Source organism: Carassius gibelio, chromosome B10 (assembly GCF_023724105.1).
Source record: "Carassius gibelio isolate Cgi1373 ecotype wild population from Czech Republic chromosome B10, carGib1.2-hapl.c, whole genome shotgun sequence".
NCBI lineage: Eukaryota > Metazoa > Chordata > Actinopteri > Cypriniformes > Cyprinidae > Carassius > Carassius gibelio.
This window is the reverse complement of record NC_068405.1, coordinates 20,719,928-20,741,006: the sequence shown is the minus strand read 5'-3', so window position 1 is coordinate 20,741,006 and position 21,079 is coordinate 20,719,928. Positions and strand designations below refer to the sequence as shown.

At 35.5% G+C, this 21,079-nt stretch overlaps 1 protein-coding gene across 2 annotated transcripts in view; it reads right to left on the bottom strand.

The window, feature by feature from the left end:
* Positions 1 to 3,017: 3,017 nt before the first annotated feature.
* Positions 3,018 to 21,079, bottom strand: part of LOC127966609 (anthrax toxin receptor 1) — a 24,905-nt gene continuing 6,843 nt past the window's right edge. Inside the window, exons 9-18 of one of the 2 annotated variants that reach the window (XM_052567718.1) lie at positions 20,693 to 20,753; positions 20,228 to 20,326; positions 18,246 to 18,315; positions 16,822 to 17,035; positions 12,453 to 12,548; positions 11,446 to 11,487; positions 9,669 to 9,764; positions 9,414 to 9,581; positions 7,974 to 8,054; positions 3,018 to 5,852 (exon numbers count right to left, since the gene is read on the bottom strand). In XM_052567718.1, coding sequence (XP_052423678.1) covers positions 5,430 to 5,852; positions 7,974 to 8,054; positions 9,414 to 9,581; positions 9,669 to 9,764; positions 11,446 to 11,487; positions 12,453 to 12,548; positions 16,822 to 17,035; positions 18,246 to 18,315; positions 20,228 to 20,326; positions 20,693 to 20,753 — 1,350 coding nt within the window. In that variant the 3' untranslated portion in view covers positions 3,018 to 5,429. The remainder of the gene's footprint in view (positions 5,853 to 7,973; positions 8,055 to 9,413; positions 9,582 to 9,668; positions 9,765 to 11,445; positions 11,488 to 12,452; positions 12,549 to 16,821; positions 17,036 to 18,245; positions 18,316 to 20,227; positions 20,327 to 20,692; positions 20,754 to 21,079) is intronic. The other variant, XM_052567720.1, reaches the window with a different exon arrangement.

The following is a 21,079-nucleotide window of genomic DNA, read 5'->3' as shown; positions in this document are numbered from 1 at the left end:
TTGAAAACAGAAACATCAAAACACATGAAGTTGCTTTTGATGCTAGAAGTCTTGAAATGCCTACTCTATGCATTTCGAGGCAGAACAGCAGTGTATTCTCTGATTTATGTAAATGTAGTCTCCAGTATCTTTTAGTCCATGAGAACATATGCCTCTGCAAATAGCGCAGTACCAGACGGGCAGGCAAGACAAGAATACAAAACAATCCTTTTATTTGGCTCTCTTCTTTCGATTCAGATGGTATGAAGAAGTGCATTGAGATTCATCAAACTTGGCTTCAGCATAAGCTTGGTTTTAGCCCTCTGTGAATTGATTTTTAATGAAAAACTTTTGCCCACCTTAACTTCAGTTTGTATGTAGATATTTAATTTTCTATGCACTCACAGTTCAAGAAGCAAAGTCTTTCTTTTTCATTTCTTATGTGACACGTAACACTTTTAATCGCTTCCCAGTTCGTCTTGTGGCCAGTTATCCTTCTGAATATCTGCACACAAGCACAGAATGGAATTTTCCACCCTGCTTATTCGTGTTCCACAACCAGTGCTTTGTCTCTTGCTTTTAGTAGCTCTTGGTCTAACGGCAAAAAGAAAAAATGGTTGTTGCAATTTATAGCTTTGATCCTGCGATAAACAAAAGCTAATCATTAATAATAATAATAATAATAATCAGTAGAATAAAAATCTTCTCACAAGCTAACATTTTTTACGTAGTATTCAACATTTTCATTCGATTTTAATGTTGCTGTTAAAACTATTGTAGTATTTATTTATAATTTGAATTGGCTTTTACTTTTATGTTTTGTGTTTTAATTTTATTTTTAGGTTAAGTTTTATAAATTTAGGTTTTTATTTATATTGTCTTTTAATTTTTGTCTCTATCTTTAAATTTTAGTAATTGTAGTTACACTTTTTATATAAAATTTTAACCGTGTTTAAAAAAATAACGGAAAAAATGGAGACAAAGATATGCAGCGTCTGTGTTGACGGTAAATGTGTTGAAATAACATGATTTTTTTGTCATACAATAAAGACAGATAAGTTACATATACAAAATGTTATTGTATAATTACCATATAACATACAGTATTCAGGTTACATCCACTGATCTATATTATAGATCAGTGGTTACATCATATGTCACCTTCAGAAAAAAGTAAAAACACTGATGCACATTCTTTATTAATAGTTTTGTAGATGCAGTTTCTTTATTTTTGTATTTATAGAATTTTAGGAAGAAAAGTTAAATCGTCATCTTGTTCCAATCAAAGTGACTTGAAACAAAGAAACATATTTGCAACATGCCACAAGGATGCAGTATTTTCTGCGTGTTTATTGAACGCATTGATTTAAAAGAAAACAGTGCATCCTTGTGGTGCGATTGACACAGAAGAGTAAACGCAGCCTGCGCTACGGTGATTTGGGGAGAGACGGAGAAGACAAATTGTTGAATAAAGTCGATTTTTTTTGTTTTCTTGTACAAAATATTTGTATTCTCGTCGCTGAATAACATTAGTTAAACCACTGATGGCAGATACTTTTCTGGACCTTGACAGTTTATTTTATTTGGCAGTCTATGGGACAGTCTCAAGCCTCCTGGTTTTCATCCAAAATATCTTAAATTGTGTTACGGAGACGAAAAAACTTTTACGGGTTTGGAACGACGTAGGGGTAAGTAATTAATGACAAAATTTTCATTTTGGGGTGGAGTATCCTAGTCATTTGCAGTCATTGATTGAAAATGATTTCCAATAATATATATATATATATATAGTTTTGCAGTATTTATCTGATTACATTTACAGCATTTGTCCAATTACATTTGAGCCCCTGAAAATGGGGGGGACTGGGTCTAAAAATGGTTGTAATTCCTAAGCATTTTATGTTGTGTGATTTGTTCAACCCCTTAAATTAAATCTTAAAATCTGTACTTCAATTTTATCTTGTTTGTTTTAATTCGGTTCTGGTGGCATTTCACTATTGATTATCGTTTAATGATGTCAGCTGAAGAAGAAAATAGTTTGAGCCCTGTTGACCTGGAACATGTATAAAGGTTCAGGTTCATTTAATGATGGCTTTGTTCTGTGTGAGTGTGCGTGCAGCACATGGCCCCCTGAGAGTTAAAGCCCCTGAGCCTCTGATTGTGTTAATGGCTCGCTCCATGGCCACATTACTGGAATGTTTCATCAAAGACTATTTATCTTATAAGCAAGGGAATGTGAGCATAATTTTCCGTAAATCAAGTGAGATGTGGTTTGTAAATATTTGCGTGCAATGCCTGTCAAAACAAGTATTAAATTACTTAACATATTTGCGTTCAGCTACTGATTACCTTTAATCAAATGTCTCCAGAGCATATGACGTCAACAGAAGAAGAATGTTGTCTGAACTCTGTTAACCAGGTACATATATAAATAGCCAATGGACTACTTGCAAACTTCTATAGGTTTTCCTACAAACCTGCAGCAAGCCAGTGTTTTCATCTTCTCTTAACAGTGTTTTTCAGTTGAGGAACATGTATTTTAACTCTTCTTGCAGACACTCGTTTTAAACTGCGTTTAGTCAACTAGGTGGGTACAGCACATTTACAGTATAGTGCTACCTAACTGGAAACTACAGAGCCTTACTATTTGAAAACAGAAGTGCATCACAAAGCTCAGTCCAAGTAGTCCATAGGGTTTATTTTAGAGATCACCATAGTCTTCAAAGAGAAGTTTGACCAATTATAAATATAGATGCTTTCTTGAAACAACAGCATTTAATATATCTGAGTGGCTGGTTTCAATGGTACTATAGCATGTGCTGCTAATGAGTTCACCCTCGTCACTGTACATTAATGATGAATTGCATTCATTTGCAAATAAAAGCCATGTGACTCAAGGTTCAAGCCGAACATTTCCTTTATCATAAGTGTGGATGGTTGCAAAAGCGAAGTCATAATTGTGATACTAACCAAAATCAGATGAAAACATGCCATTGAGCCCACGTTTAATATGCTGACCCAAAAGTAAGACACAGAAGTACAAATTCCAACGTTTAATTAAAGCGTGTAAAACATGCTCTTCGTTAAAATGGAATAGCCTGACACACACTGAACATCTGTAACAGCTCAAACACAAGCTTTTCAACCCAGAATGAGAAGTAAAAATCACTGTTCAATGGAAAAGAAGAGACAGAGTATTTAAATGTAGCAAAACAACAACTGCTGTACGCTTAAAGGAATAGTTTGAAGCATTATTACAAATTCTGTGATGCTTAATGTCATGCCATTTCAAACCTGTATGACATTCTTTAACAGATATACAGGAATCATTCTGTGTTCTACAGAAGAAAGAAACTGAACTATGCCTTTAAATGCATCACTTGCAAACAACAGAACATAAGACATTTTAAATTAAAAATCATAAAGCACCTCATGAATTTTTACTCATGAATACTGATGTTGTTAGCACAGCTGTTTAGAAAGCATCCATATATACAGTACAAAACAAAAGCCTGCATTGTTCTGCAAACGTTCAGCCAGATCATAACACTGAAATGTCACCCGCATTCATTTTCTGATGCATCAGTCATGACATCAAGATGTCAATGTGTAGGCTAATTCTGGAGTTTCTAATGGGTTTTACGTGGAGCTATTTTCAGTTTGTAAGTGAAATATGGTCCGTGGTTAACTTGAATCTTTTCCTGTGTTATAGAAGGACTACCACAATTGTCCGATATTCTTCAACAAGCACATAAACTCACATGCTCGTATTCGATGTGTGTGCACTGTATTTTGGACAATGTGAAAGTCTCTTCAAATGTTAACACAGGCTTTATTTTACTCTCATCCACAACCACTTTTCTGAACTCCCACTGGAAATTCCCTGGGGAATTTATGGACGTGCTAATTCTCTTCTGGGTTTTAGGACTATGGACCGAAGAACTCTTTGATCGGTTTTGTCATTGGTTCGTTCCATTCTTGCATTCACTTGAATGTTTTATCCTGCAGATGTTTTCCTGACATTCAAAAAGCATCAAAGCTGAACCTGATCTCTCAAGTACTGAAGAATCGATACTACTGATGTGTCTCCTTTAAACCTTTATAATATTTTTGCAAAGCTACGTTAAGATGCTAATAATAATCCAATGTGAATCATTTGCAAAATAATTTTTTATGAACGATGAAGCCATTAGGCATTCAAATATGGCAATAGACCATCGAGTTGTTGAATATTAATACACATTAGTCTTCAGTTATTTAATGTTCCAATGTCTGTTTCCACCCTCAAAAAGGCCTAAATTAAAAATCTGTTTATTTAAAATGTAACTAAAACACAGTTTTAAAATAATTTAATTATTTATTATTTGCATCTTTTTGATTTTATTTAATAATCAATTCAAAATGCTTTTATTAAATTTGTTTAGAAACAGTATAAAACAATTCCGTTCATTCACTTAAAAGAATACTTATGATATTACTCAGTACCTGAAAATAGTCCCCAGCTAGTTTGTGTAGTTGCAGCAATAGCAGAGTTGCTGGGGACTATTTTCAGGCGCTGCATAATATCACTGAGCCTGCTGCACACATGGTATGGTAGCAAAGTTTCTTGATTATTACGCTGAAATGAGATATAGTTCCTAGTCATATTCTGTCGGTCTTGGTACATGATGTGACTACAGAAGAGTAAGTTTTAAATAGGAAAAATATAGAAACTCTGGTCATTTTTGAACAAGATGCTAATGGTCTAATCAGATTCAATTATCTATGCTAAGCTAAACTAAAAGTGTTACCGCCAGACCTGGAGATCAGCTGAATGGATTCAAAAACTGTAAAACTGTTTAACTTTAGGGGAGTTGGAAAATGAGCCTATTTCCAAAAAAAGTAGAGTGTTCCTTTAAAAAAAAAAGGATGAAATACGGCTAGCTATGCAAAAAGCAATATTCAAATAATCAAAATTAGAGAATCATTTATTTATAAACTGGCTATGGTGTAAAATCAATTCGTTTATTAGTGCTGTTGCAAAAATCCTATTTTTGAATGACTGATGAATATGCATCGCATTAAGTTTATATGTGAACTGTGTAATCCGAATGGATGGAAATTTTCTATGCAAATCAAATACATGTAAAGTTTTTCATTTTAAAACCTCACTCTCTTTGACATTCTGTTACTCTGAAACCTCAAAACAATTCATAAAGAACAGGGCAAGGTGATATTGAAAATCAACAAACCTCGAGCTACTTCATAGATGTGCAGTTTTAGAAAATCAACGTCTTAGAATGTTTGTCAACCTAATCAGAATCCAGTATGCAATAATACAGTAACAGCCACGTTAAATCAGTCATTGCATTTATAACAATCACGTTGCTTCTTTCTAATGCCTGAAAAATGTAGCCCTTAATTTTTGTACCGGTGTAACCATCAGTTTTAATTGTGCAAATCACTTCTGCTCAGTCATGGTAGCACTGTGGTTCATCCGGGCCTGGGCGAGGTGGTGGACGAGAAGGGGGCGGGGCTCGTCCAGGCGGAGCCGCCAGAGGGGGCGGAGGCAGGAAGCTTGTTGGTGGTGGTGTTGTGGGCGGAGAAGGAGGCAGAGTCACACTGATGTTCAGACAGGTAGGAGGAAGAGCTCTGGTTGGAGGTGGTGTGTAAAGGGGAGGGGTTATGGATGCTGGGGGCGGGGTTGATGGCAGAGGGGGCAGAGTGGAGGTTGGAGAGTGGGCGGAGTAGCGTGGGGTGGGCGGTAGGGTGCCCTGCGGGACAGGAGGGCATCTGCTGTGGGGGAGGGTGTAGATGTGGCTTGATGGGTTGTTGTAAAGCGGGTATCGAGGGGGTGGGCAGGATTTCACATGGGTAAATTTCATGCAGCGACCCTGGAGAGTCAAACATTCACATTACATTTGTAAAAGCTCTTATATGAATACATTTTGTGTAAGAAATGCAACAAGAAAACAAATATTAGTTGGAGATTTTCTTTTTTTCCCCCCAGGACAAATTAAGCCATGTTTTTTGGATGTGACGTCATACACCATTGTTGAAAACAACATAAGATTTTTATTAAATTTTTTTGCATTTAATTGATTAAGTGAAAGTAAAAAGGAATTTAACAAAAATTAAAAAAATATTGCTATTTCAAACTTTATCAAAAATCCTAAACAAAAAAGTTTCACAGTTACCACATATTTAACATTGATAATGAGAAATAATCTGAACAGTAAATCAACAATTTAAGTTTCTGAATGATCATGTGACATTGAAGACTGGAGTAATGGCTGTTAAAAAACAAAAACTATAAAGACTAAATAACAGTTTTTAAAAAAATTAATAATATCTCACAATTATACTGTTTTAGTGTGTTTTGATCAAATTAATACAGTGAGCACAAGAGACTTCGTTCATGAATATTAATAGCTTCTGTTTTATGATGTTTCCAAGGCAAGGTTTTTAGGAAAATTATTAATAACATATATTTAAATAGTATGTCAAACTGACTTCACAAGATCAAGGAAAATCTGATTTCTTATGACAACTCTTAATTGTTTCTACTTAAATCTGATTTATTCCACAGTGTGGCTTTGAATGATAAAAAAGGCATTCTTGAGCTCAATCGAGTACAGTTTTGTGTTATATAGCTCAGTGCAGTTTAATATAGCTTTAAAGAGTCAACAGAAGCTCTTGTTTGCCTGTGAAGATCCAAAGCAGTCCCATTGCTTTAATGCATTCTTCAAGGGAAAGGGGAGGGTGGTTAATGTTTTAAACAGACTCTGGTGCATTCCTTTAGGCAGGAGCAATATTAGCAGACTGGTCCTATTGGTCTGAAGCTGAGCCAGCGTCCTGAGTACCTTCACTCTGCCTCTGTTTCAGACTGTAATTATTGCTAACAGCTGGCCTCCTTTCATCCTCGATATACATCACAATGTTTTCAAGTGTTTCTCACAATCTGCCTGCAACATTTGAACAAAAACAGATTCTGAAATAAGCCAGAGGACTGCTTTATTCAGCATTACCGACTACTACCTTGTGTGGAAAGTTTTTAGCCCTATTTAATGTGGTGTTACAGCTTGAAGATGTTGCGATAGAGTTAAGCAATAAGCACAGAGTTTATATGATGAATATCTATGCTATAAAATTGATATGAATTTTGTTTTAATAAATTATACGCGACATGTCAAACAATTGGAAAAAAAAGTCTCTTATGCTCACCAAGTACCTTTTCTGAAATATATAATAAAATGTATTTTATTCCTGTGATGGAACTTTGTCAAATTTCTGTTCTAATATGCTGATTTGGTGCTCAATTAATGTAAATGTTGTATTATTATTTTTTTTTGTTTTTTGGTGCTTACTCCAAAAGTCTTGGTGTACTATGGTTTCCACAAAAATATTAAGCAGCAACTGTTTTTAACATTGACAATAAGAAATCATCTTGAGCATTAAATCAAAGCATTTAAGAAGGATTGTGTGACACTGAAGACTGGAGTAATGATGTTGCAAATTCAGCTTTGCATTACGGAAATAAATTACATTGAAATTACATTGAAATAGAAAAAAGTTGTTTTAAATTGTGAGAATATATCACTATTACAATATTTACTGTATTTTAAATCAAATAAATGCAAGCATAAAATATATATATATATTTAACTTTGACCTGTTACGTTCAAATCAATTAAACTTTTTTACGATACAAATCATTACAAAGCAACCTTACAGAAAATAAAGTTTCTACAATATTTAGTAGTAGCTTATCAGTGGTGACTGTCAGTTTATGTGCATATGCCAGAAATTTTCAGAATAATTAAAGACGTAGTCAAATAGATGATGAACACTATTAACAGCAATTATTATATGGTGCAATCACACTTGTAGCAAAATTTGTTAGTTCTGTATGTTGTTTCAGGGTTAGTTAGCATCATCTGAGGTCCTCTTATGTGCATACATTGTTAATGTTGTTCTAATAGAGCATCTGTGTTATGTATGGCGCTATTCATTACCTTCTCTCCCGGCTGAGGTCTCATCACAGATACGCGGTCATATCCTCTCCTAAGCCACACCCACAGGGCATCCAGTTTCCCCTGAAACAACCGAACACAACAGCAGTTGGAAGAGATCAACACTTCAAAGCACGTCGGTGAGAAATTCAAGCTGCAAAACACATTTAATCAACAATGCAAAGATGTTTTTCAGGGTAGTCTGTAATTGACTACAGAGAGCGGTACAGAGAGACTTACAGAGACTTCCTATCATTTGAATTTTATTTTATGCACGTTGTTGAAAAAGTTCCACTATTTTTCCAATTTCATGTCAGAATCAAAGAAAACGAATAAGCTGGTATGACACTAAGAGTTGGAATTTAGTGACCCAGACATCTAATTGACTGTGTATTTTTCAATTTAGTGAATAATAAAGTTTCTCCTTATTTTGGTGTAAAATCACTTTATGGAGTCAATTTTCTGCAGAATCTGGGCCAAGCACACAGAGAAGCTTCTCTACATTTCTCTCAAGCTATATGTGCATCATTTCCCCTTCTCAGAGTGAACTGTCACCCAACAAAACCCAGAGGGAAGAAGGTGAAAGAAAGGGAGAAAAGGAGTTTGTTTTGTTGGGAAATGTACCAGCTCTGCAAAGCTCATCTCCCTTGGGTCAGCTCAGTTCAGTGTCTGGTTTAAATTAACCCTCCCCTTCCATCTGACAGAGACATTATGAAACAATGCAAGAACGACTTCCCGGACTGGCTGAGGCCACCACAGCACACGCGGCTTCTTTCAGTCTTCTGATGAATGAAGTCGATTGTTGTCCACTAGAAGACCATACCGTAAGCATGACACTGTACTGGCTCATCCATAGCTTGTTGTGTTATGTGTTTTTGCAAGGATACACTTGTAATATCAATATTTTCTGGCTTACTTTGTATTAATTCAACACCTTTTACAGAGACATCCCTGGTCAACGTAGACCAGCATGAATTTTCATTCTGGTTCACACTGGTTAAAGCTGGTTTGGTTCTGGTCAATGCCATGCTGTTCACCAGCAAAACTTGATAAGTTAAGAATAAAAACAATCACTTTATTAGACGAAAAAAAAAAAGTCTCATGGGGAGAACATTTAGAGTGTGTATCAATAAAGCAATCGGTATGGATCGAAGCATTAATCAAATGTCTAACGATATTATTTCTCAACACAACGCAACAAAAATGTCTCTATCATGTATTAAAAGACTTGTTTGTTATAAAAAAGATGAAATTGCCAAAAAATTGTCATTTAAATTGATTTGAGTGAGCGCCATTTGCTAACTGTATATCGGGGTGCTAACAACATATTGCTTTTAAGACATATTCGAACTTTTAAGGCATTTAGAATATTAAAATATCATGCTTTTAGTTTTTTCAACTGTGGTTGCTCTTGTAGTAACCTCTGAAAGTAAACTGATGTACCTTGATTGGCGAGTACCACTTCTGAGGGGAGATGGGTTTCCGCATGCCATTGTTTAGAGTCCGAGTGGTCGGAAACTCAAACTCTTGCTCTGGCATCTTCACCCGAGCATTCTTTGCCTTCTCCAGTTTGGCTCCTTCTTCAGTAGATCCCTTATCTCCCCAGCGCACCTGGACACACACATACACATTCATATCATTGCAGTGGACCGGAGCAAATGGAAACTGTTCTATTCTTTCCAGACACCCTTGCCTTACTTCCATTCTTTTAATGCCTCCAGCTCCTCTCCCACCGTAATACGAGGCGTCCACTGTTGGCCATTTCTTCTTTGGGTAGGCTTCATCCTCTTCATCCTTCAGAGAAAAACACACACTTATTGACTGAAATTCCATGTCGAGTTCTGTTAGTTTTAAACTGTCACTGGAAAAACATTGAGGAAATATTGCTTATACAACAATGTTGCAGTAGAAGATGGAAAAAGATGCTGTGGCTCATGCTGGTCAGCCAAACTCATGCTTTAATTATTAGGTATTAAAAAGATAATTTGAAGTGTTTGGAGGAGCTGATTACAAATGAATGTGTCCTTTGTTGAATTCAATTATGCTCAAGGGCACACAAGAACAAAGTCATTATTTATTCTCATGAAAACAATCTGATGATAATCTTTTCCAAGCACGGACATGAAATGATGTCAGCCTATACCTTCCAGTCATCTATCTGGATTTCATAACTCATAAGAAAGATAGAATTGGGTTTCCATGTGTTCCCACATGGTCTGACTACAACAAGGGTCTTATGCACATCAAGGCTGCATTTATTTGATTAAAAAATACAGTAAAAACCGTAATACTGTAAAATATTTCAATTTAAAATAACTGTTTTCTACTTGAATATATTCTTAAAATGAATTTGTAACTGAATTTTCAGCATCATTACCTTAGTTTTCAGTGTCGCATGAGCTTTCAGAAATATTTTTTAATGTCCTGATTTGCTGCTCGAAACATTTCTTATTATTTGCACATTTGAAAACGGTTTGTAACTTAATATTGTTGTGGAATATGGAATATTTTAAACCATCATGACCCGTCCCCAGTACAGTACAGTTGATCTTTCTGAAGTAAAGTTCAGATATAAAATTTGGAGCGATGAGCCCTGAGGGCTGAAATCAGGTATCAGTTTGCACTTCAACTGCAGACGGTTGCCTCAGACACTGCAAGGCCTGCTTTTTAAGCTTATGGAATTTCCTGTTTTGAAAGAGCAATCGGAGACATGGAAAGAGGAAGATCTACAATGTGTCCAGGTTGAAATGTGCTACGGACAAATAAATAGCTCTAAAATATTCATAACGCTGGAGAAGTAGTACCGCAATTCCTCAACAGTGGAACTACTCTTTGTCTTTTCTTCCCCTGGTTTTTACATTTATCTTAAAGTGTAAAAATCATTACAATTAATAAAAATCCTGAAATCCGATAACTTAAATCACACAAATTTCTTGGATTAACATCAAGGACATTGGCTAGTAAATTAGGCGCTGTCACTTTAAGAGACAATCCAGTATAATGATACGCATCCGATTTCTTTCTCAGCTGTTTCAGTCAGGAGCAAGAATAGGCAAAATTCAGAACTCAGGCTCAGAACACCGCGCACGGGTGCTGAATTAAGCTCTTTTGCTTCTTTTTGTGTTTGCATGTTTAAATTGGCAAAGTGTATTTGTTTGTTCAGGCACAGGAGGACGTGAAGATGAGCTCAGCTCGGTGTTCACAAGTCAGATTTTTGCGTGCGCACTGAAGACAGCATGCTATTAACAAACCATTAACTAAGACTTGCCTCAATAAACTTCTAATTTGCTGCTTATTAGTAGTTAGTGAGGTAGCTGTTAGGTTTAGGTATTAGGGATGTAGAACATGGTCATGCAGAATATGTGCTTTATAAGTACCTACAAACAGCCAGTATGTTAATAATAGGCATGCTAATAAGCAGCTAGTTAATAGTGAGAATCGGTCCCTATACTAAAGTGTTGCCATCATCTCTTACCGAACTGTCGTCCATGACTGGTGGCGGTGGCTCATGGACAATCTGTTGATATTAGAATGAAAATTTATTTCTTAACTTTAAACTTTTATGTACAACGAATTATAGAATTATATTTAATGCATCAGTTATAAACTGTATAATGCGCTGTATGATCTCATAATTATAACCACAGCTTTAATATATCACAATTTAATAATTTTATAGTACCGTATTTTTCAGACTATAAGTCGCACCTGTCAAAAATACGTTGCATCAGTCCAAAAATACGTCATGATGAGGAAAAAAACATATATAAGTCGCACTGGACTATAAGTCGCATTTATTTAGAACCAAGAACCAAGAGAAAACATTACCGTCTACAGCCACGAGAAGGCGCTCTATGTCTTCAGTGTAGACTACAGAGCACTGAGCAGCATAGAGTGCCCTCTGGCGGCTGGAGAAGGTAATGTTTTTTCTTGGTTCATGTCTCTTAGTTCATTTCTCTCGGTTCATGTCAAATTAATTTTGATAAATAAGTCTGACTATAAGTCGCAGGACCAGCCAAACTATTAAAAAAAGTGTGATTTATAGTCCGGAAAATACGGTATATTCATCATTACACTTTTAGAAACTATAATGCATTAAAACGTATGACAAACAACCAATCAACATTTTACCTTTGGTTACAATTACTAGAAGTATATTATGAGCAGCTTTAAAATCCAATATTCATAAAGGCTTCAAGTAAAGTTATCAAAATTTTTGTTACAAGCCTTTATATCATTTGTGAAGGAATGATATTAAGATTAGAATGCAAAATATTATTTTAAACGAATGATTCCCTTTCATTCCATCTTACTTACTAGCAAGACTTTATCCAGGGCTCAGAATTTTGCATTCATTTGCACTTCAGAAAAGACTGGGCTCAAAAACTGCTTGAAAACCACTTCTCTGAACCATAATAACTGGATTTTGGGTAACTTTTGAAAAAGAAAGCTTGAGATGAGGGGCTTCAGTGCGAAACTTACCACTGTGCAACAGAGGGGCCAAAACCACCAGAGTGTTGCCATAGCGATCAGCAGCAGCAGTATCAGCAGCGCTATGGCCAAGAACGTTCCGTCGGTCTGATGGACAGAGCAGAGAAACAGATCTGGGGGAGGTTTATGGTCCAAAGGAAATAAACACTAAATAATCTTCCTCGTACCACACTCAAACCCTTCTGGATGGGGTTCCACTTAGAAATTTGGGGTGTGATATAGTTGAGGGGGAGAATTAGCTGCAAGGAGCTTGATCTTGGTGTATGTGACTATGCTAGGAACCCCTTCAATAAGGCATCTTATATTGAATGTATTTTCTTTATCTTGTCTGAAAACAAATATAGTATATCTCTCGAAACCTGTCACGTTTCAGCCCAAAATCAAACGAAAGAAATCTGAGTCTATATAGCTTTTGAACTGAAAATTAAGCCTATTTTTTTGTTGTTGCATTGACATCATTTTCATAATTATATCCATAATAGTAATTTATTATTACTGCAATGGAAAAAAATAAGTAGTAATAATATTTTTACTTTATGGTCTTTATGGTCATGTAAAAATCACTGAATTATAGTACAAATGCATGCAAAAATCTTGCTTTTTACAATAAAAAAAAGTGTGTGAGATTTTGCATGTTTGTCAAACTTAAGATTCAGATCATTAACCTAATTTTAATATTACAAAAAGATAACCAAAGTAAAAACTAAATGCAGTTTTGAAATAATTCTTTAATTTATTTAGGGAAAAAAAACCTGTCCAAACCTGCCTGGCAATATGTGAAAAACTAATTGCAATCGAGTCTTTCACAACGCTGTGGAGGAATTTTAGCCCACTCTTCTTTACAGAATTGTTTTAATTCAGCCACATTGGGGGGTTTTCATGCATGAATGGCCTGTTTAGGGTCATCCCACAGCATCTCAATCAGATTTAAGCCCGGACTTTGACTGGGCAACTCCAAAACCTTAATTTTGACTTGCTTGAATGTTTGGGATCATTGTCCTGCTGCATAACCCAAGTGTGCTTGAGCTTGAGGTCACAAACAGACACAAACTGACGGCCGGACATTCTCCTTCAGGATTTTCTGATAGACTGCAGAATTCATAGATCCTTCAACTATGGCAAGTCGTCCAGGTCCTGAAGTCCCAGATCATCACACCACCACCACCATGTTTGACTGTTGGTATGATGTGCTTTTTATGAAATGCTGTGTTGGTTTTACGCCAGATGTAACGGGACACACACAACTTCCAAAAGATTCACCTTTTGTCTCATCAGTCCACAGAATATTTGCCCAAAAAGTCTTGGGGATAATCAAGACATTTTTGGGCAAATGTTTTCTTTTTTTGTCAGCAAAGGCTTTTGCCCCTGGAACTTTCCCATGGATGCCGTTTTTTGCCCAGTCTCTTTCTTATTGTTGAATCATGAATCATTGAATCATCATCACACTGACCTTAATTGAGACAAGTAAGGCCTGCAGTTCTTTAGAAATTGTTCTAGGTTCTTTTATGACCTTCTGGATGAGTCGGTGTTCCTAATGGGAAGCTTTACCACTGTTTCAAGTTTTCTCCAATTGTGGATAATGGCTCTGTCCATGGTTTGCTGGAGTCCCAAATCCCTAGGCTGGCTTTATAACCCTTCCAGACTGATGCATGTCAACTATTTTGTTTCTCATCTGTTCTTGAATTTCTTCAGATCGCCGCATGTCATGATGTGTTGCTCTTTAAGCATGCTTCACTTTGTCAGACAGGTTCTTTTTAAGTGATTTTCTGATTCAACAGGTCTGACAGTAATCAGGCCTGGGTGTTGCTAGTGAAATTTAATTCAGCTTTCTAAAATAATGTGGTTAATCACAGTTCTGTCATGATTTAACAGAAGGGGGCAATTCATTTTCACGTAGGGCCAGGTAGTTTTGGAGAGCTTTTTCGCCTTAATAAATGAAATCATAATTTAAGAACTGCATTTTGTATTTACTTGCATTATCTTTGTGTAATATTAAAATTGGTTTGATGAACTGAATCTTTTAAGTTTGAAAAATGCAAAAAATAAAATATAATCCCCCACCCCCAAATTTCATGTATATATATATATATATATATATATACACACACACACACACACACACACACACACACACACGTGGACCCTGGATCACAAAATCAGTTATAAGTGTATATTTTTGTGGCCAAATGAGGTTCTTAGCAATGCATATTACTAATCAAAAATTAAGTTTTGATATATTTACGTTACTAAATTTACAAAATATCTTCAAGGAACATGATCTTTGCTTAACATCCAAATACAAATATACCCCAGCTACTTAAGACTGGTTTTGTTGTCCAGGGTCACACACACACACACAGTTGCAAGAAAAGCGTAAGTAAACAATTACAATTTTCCTGGTTTTCTACTTAAATTGGTCATGAAATTTGATCTTATCTTCACAAGTATCACCAAACACGATATTACTAAGCTGATAATACACACATAGTCATGATCTTTCATATCTTTATTGAACACTCCCATTGAAAATACAAAGTAATGGTGGAAAAAGTAAGAGAGACAGTGCTTTAAAGAAGCAGCTGAACCTCATTTGGCAGCAATTCCTCAAGCAAGTGCTTCCCGTAGCCATGACATTTCTTCCTTACAAAACTGCTTCAGCTCACCCTTATTCTTAGGGCATCTGGTGTGAATGGCTCTCTGTGATGATGTTGGCTGGGCACTTACTTCAATGGAGAGTAGCCACAGTACCATATCATCTGTATTTATAGTCAGTTTGTCTTACTGTGGACTGAAAAATATCTAAAGTCTCTGAGACTAATCTGTAACCATTTGCAGCTACATACACATCATTAACTCTTGATCGTAGGTCTTCTGAAAATGTATTTTACATCGGCTAATGCTGCTTGTGAATAGCAAACTGACGCTGTTTGGACGTTTATATCAGTCAATTTAGCCCCAAACAACACTTTTATTTTTATGTCATTGATTGGACTCTTAAAGCCTAGTTTTTCATTTACATTTTCCACCATTACTTTGTATGTTTAATGACTGTGCTCAAAGACATGAAAAATGATGACTGTTTGTGTTTTATTAGCTTAAAAATATTGTTTGTTTGTGGCCTTGTTGGACAACAAATCAAATTTCATGATATATACAGTATATATACAGTAGTATATATGGTATGGTATATTTGGTCATTTAAATTCATTTACACATTCCACGTGTTTATGTACTGTATACGTAAAAAATATATATATATATATTATATACCGTATTTTTCGGACTATAAGTCGCACCTGAGTATAAGTCGCATCAGTCCAAAAATTCGTCATGATGAGAAAAAAACATATAAGTTGCACTGGACTATAAGTCGCATTCATTTAGAACCAAGAACCAAAAGAAAACATTACCATCTACATCCGAGAGAGGGCGCTATATGCTGCTCAGTGTAGGCTACAGGAGCACTGAGCAGTAAAGAGCGCCCTCTCGTGGCTGGAGAAGGTAATGTTTTCTCTTGGTTCATTTCTCTTGGTTCATGTCAAATGAATTTTGATAAATAAGCCGAACCTGACTATAAGTCGCAGGACCAGCCAAACTATGAAAAAAAATGTGACTTATAGTCTGGAAAATACGGTATAATATATATATATATATATATATATATATATATATATATATATATATATATATATATATATTTAATCTGCTTCTGGTGTGAAATGTGACATGAATTTGTTTTTATTACCATATGTGACTCTAGACCACAAAACCTAAAAAAGTTAGCAATAGCCAAAAAAACATTGTATGGGTCAAAATTATCTATTTTTCTTTCATGCCAAAAATCATTAGGTTATTAAGTGAAGATCTTGTTCCATGAAGATATTTTGTACATTTCCTACCATAAATACATCAAAGCATAATTTCTGATTAGTAATATGCATTGCTAAAAACTTCATTTGCACAACATTCAAAGGCATTTTACTAAATATTTGGTTTCTTTCTTTTTTTTTGCACCCTCAGATTCCATATTTTCAAATAGTTGTATCTCGGCCAAATGTTGTCCTATCCTAACAAACCACACATCAATGGGAAGCTTATTTATTCAGCGCTCAGATCACGTATAAATCTCAATTTAGAAAATGTGACATTTAAGACTGGTTTTGTGGTCCAGGGTCACACATGTTAATAATGAGAAACTGTCACATTCCCACATTCTGCGTTTCAACAACCCTGTGTTTGGCCTCTGCAGTCAGCAAAAACAGCACCAAACTGCTGCGATCTACCAGATTGCTCTTGGAATGGCACCCCACCAGATGAGCATTAGTTTTTAGAGAGGGCAAGTAGGACAGAATATACTGACTGTGTTCAGAGGGCAGACTGCAGATGGAGCTGAACTAGAGGTACTGCCCAGTGTAGTGGTACTGGCAGTGGCTCTGCCCAGTGTAACAGTGGTAGTGGGATTGGCACTGCTGCCCTGCAGGGTTACTGTACTCACACAGCTCACAGTGGTGATGGTCACAGAACTGGAGATAAAACTCAGGCCGTTGTTCATACTGACATGGAGGGAGGCAGTCCTATGAACGAAAAAGAGACAGACAAATCCGGAATATATATATATATATATATATATATATATATATATATATATATATATATATATATATATATATATATATATAATTTTTTTGTCAATTTATAAAAATATTATATATCCCTTTCAGTACCGTTTAACATATTTAAATCTGTTCTGCAAATTTTCCTGCTGAATACAAAACAATTTGTATTCCAGTTGTGCTTAAATTACATCTAAAGTATACTACCATTTAGGCCTGGGCAATATTTCTAACTATGTGATCATGCGCATCTACTAAGTACATCCAACGCTATCTCACGACCAATTCGTACGTATTTCACGAGGTGGCTTATTCGTACGAATTTGTACGACCTCACTCGTACGATTTTATACGACACCAGTGACGGTTAGGTTTAGGGCATTCGTACAAATTCATACGAATTGTGCAACTCGTATAATACGTACGATTTGGCAACAATCGTATGAATTTGTACGAGTGTGGTCATATGAATTGGTACGAATAAGCTACCTTGTGAAAAATGTATGAATTGCCGTGAGATCGGGTTGGTACATCTGGTTCCGTGATTACCGCTAAATCGCCATCACTTGCTTTCGGCATTTAATAGACAGACCTGCAGATCACTCACAAGCTAAGCAATATTGTGTTCATTGCTGCCAATTTAGCGGTAATCATGTAAACAGATTTAATGGCTCGACGTGCATGATCATATCATTAGATACTGTATATCGCCAAGTCCTACTACCATTCATTAGCTTGTTGTGGTCCCTGAGTACCGTAAATAAGTCTCTTAGGTTCAACAAGGCTATATTTATTTGATCAAAATACAGTACAGTATAACACAGTAGAAACAATAATAAGGTGAAATTACAATGACAAATGAAAATAACTTTCATTAATAGCTTTCATTATGTTTCAGTAAAATTATATATATAGTCTTGTTAAAATTTTTATTTCATGGCATGACAAATTTTTTTTTTTTTACATTCTTTAATTCAAAATGATGAGCATTTACAAGAGTTATGATAATTACTTAGCAAGCATTTACAATTAGTTTAAATTGAAAGTGCTAAAATGCATGGGAGAAGAGTTCCTTTCATATAGATTACTTTGAACGTCTTTCATGTGTTTTTCTCTTTCAATTCTAGCTTTATTTGCTTCAGCTGAAGAGAAAGCTTCCTGTAAGACTTACGTTCCCTCCTCCTTCAGTACCGGTGCTGGGCAGAGCAGGTACGTGTCTTCGACAACCAGAGGCCTCTTCACTGGAGAATAATAATAAAAAAAACGCGTTTGATAAATGTTCTCAGGGCTGATATCAGTCATTCGGTTTCATTTCACGAATTGTTTGTAAACATTCCAAACATTTGATTAAAATTACATCACAATAATGAACAAGTGCAGTAATCCACACCAAATGAAAATCTCTTTGTAAGAAACAAACTAATCATTAAGACCTTTTAACTTAAAACCAACTTAAGTCTGTTTAAGTCCAAAATTTACAACAAGTGGTAAAGGTCCATCTCCTGTTTCACATCACATCCAAATCCACTGACGTATTTGTTTAGAACTGTTTTGGATTGTTTCACTTATAAAATGATGTTGGACCTGTGAATATTTCTCCCCCGATAATTATATTTTTCACTAAAGAAAGCAATATTAATAATTTGAGGACTCTAAATTAAAATGTCTTTGATTGGTTTGTTACAAAGAAGCTGATTTGATGGACTGGTGTCATGTGCATTACTTGTGGATTATTGTGATGTTTTCATCAGACTCTTATTCTGACTTCACCCACTGCAGAGGATCCGTCATATTTCTCCAAAAGTGTTCAGATGAAGAATAAATTCATTTACACCTTGTAAAGCCTTAAGAGTGAGCAAATATTCACAAATGTACATTTTTGCGTGAAATGTTCCTTTGATGCAAGACTCCGTGCCATGATGCTAGAGTGTTCGGGTGAATGTTTTGGGTGGTTGCTAGGTGGGTACTAACTGGCTCAAGTCAAGAGTACACCCTCAAGCTTCTATGATATTTTGTTTTGTAGATTTGACTCTAGTCCCACTTGTATTGTAAATCTATTGAATTATTTTCTTATAATAGTAGACCTCTTCTCAATAAGCCTCATGATTTGAGGTATTATTTAAACTTTAGTGAAGGACAAGTTATGCACTGACGTTTGAAAGCCCCTACACATGAGTAATGTTGATGCTTGCCTTAGCAATAACCACTAATAATTATTTTCAGAAGACAAACGCTGAAACTCTATTGCATATCTTTACCACTTTGGTTCAGCTTAAAACTAAAGGGCAAAATTTTTATCCACGTGAAAAATTAGAAACTGGAAAATGTTTGACTCCAAAGCCTATTTACCCTGGCCTAGACTCATTCACACACACACACACACACACACTGGTGAGATGGACTTTGCATTCCCCATGCCATCTGATATTCTTTAAGTAAAGCAGCAGCTGAGAGAGAAGGATAGATGCTCAGAGCTCAGAAATCATTAGGACATCAACACCGCAGCAGACCAATTTCTAGCCATTCGCTTCCAAGATAAATCCAGCATTCCAGTCGCTGTGCGTTGAGCCATTTTATTAGTTACCCACTGTAATGGTTATACAAGAGTCTTATGATGGGGAGTAGAGTTTAGAGCTAGAACCTAAAAGAATTGAAATGTCTCACCTAAATTGGGTGAAAAGCACATTGGTTAAAGCACTTGATAAGAAAATTGATACAAAACAATTAAAAACCTCTAAGATATCTGAACAAAAATCCTGGTAATATTTTCCATGGTGTGTTTTTAATGGTGTGTGGATGTGTTTGTGCACATGTGGTTTGTGTTGAAGTTAAGTCTTGTGATTTACAAGTGCTGCGGCCAACCTTTCTCGAACGGCATGCTAGCTCATCGTTGAAAACACGACAGCCGCACTGACATTTGGATTCAATTGGCTTCTTTACTATTACAAAAAACTGTCTGCATTGCCACATGAGCAAGGTCTTTGCTACATTACCCCGGCCTGGACTCACTAATGTGATTGAACAACTTTGACTCTTGCTCCTTATCAAATGAGGAGATTGTTAAATGCCAATACAGGTTAACCTATTATTAATTCAGCAGCACACACCTGGCAGTTCAAGAAACAGAAATCGGTCTCTGCTGTTTTCACTTACTCACGGTGAGGGTGTTGTTGATACGGAAACTGCAAAGGATTCTGCTCACATCACGGGCGTGAAGGAATCCGTTTCCTCGAACTACTGCTTCAAAAGATTCTGGAACAGAGGAGACACATTATATATAGAATATATATATATATATATATATAGAATATATATATATATATATATAGAATATATATATATATATATATAGAATATATATATATATATAGAATATATATTATATTTATATATAGAATATATATATTATATTTATATATTATAAATATAAAATACTTTTTTCAGTATAAACATTCAGACAGAATTGTTTGTCCAATAAAATAATATCTTAACACTTTTGGTTTGGATTGCTTTTGTAAAATTCAGATTTGTTTTGCGGTTGTATATGGCAATAAATAAATAAAAATGTTTGTTTCTTAGCTGAACTACATCTTTGCTTCAGGTCTGATGTCTGTTTACCTCCTGCACAAATACTTGAGGGCTCCACGGCGAGGATTTCTATACAGGATCTCTTCAGGATCTGAGGCAAGAAAAGACGAGTGATTTTATGGTTGAATATTTTAAGTAAGTCAAAGCAACCTCATAAACGACTGATTTGAAGCAAATATGCATCAACTCACAATTGATTTTAATAAAGTTTGGCATTAGCTTAGCACTGTAACTATAAATGTTAAAAATGTTTGGAAACAAATTTTCATTTTTAGTTTTATTTGAATTGAATGTTATAATTGTGTTTGTAAAATGTGATTTAATTTTTATAATTTTATATTTGTATTTTTTTATGTGTATATATAAAACATTTATCTCACTTTGCGAGCCATCTTGGATGGATCTTATTTTTCTGCT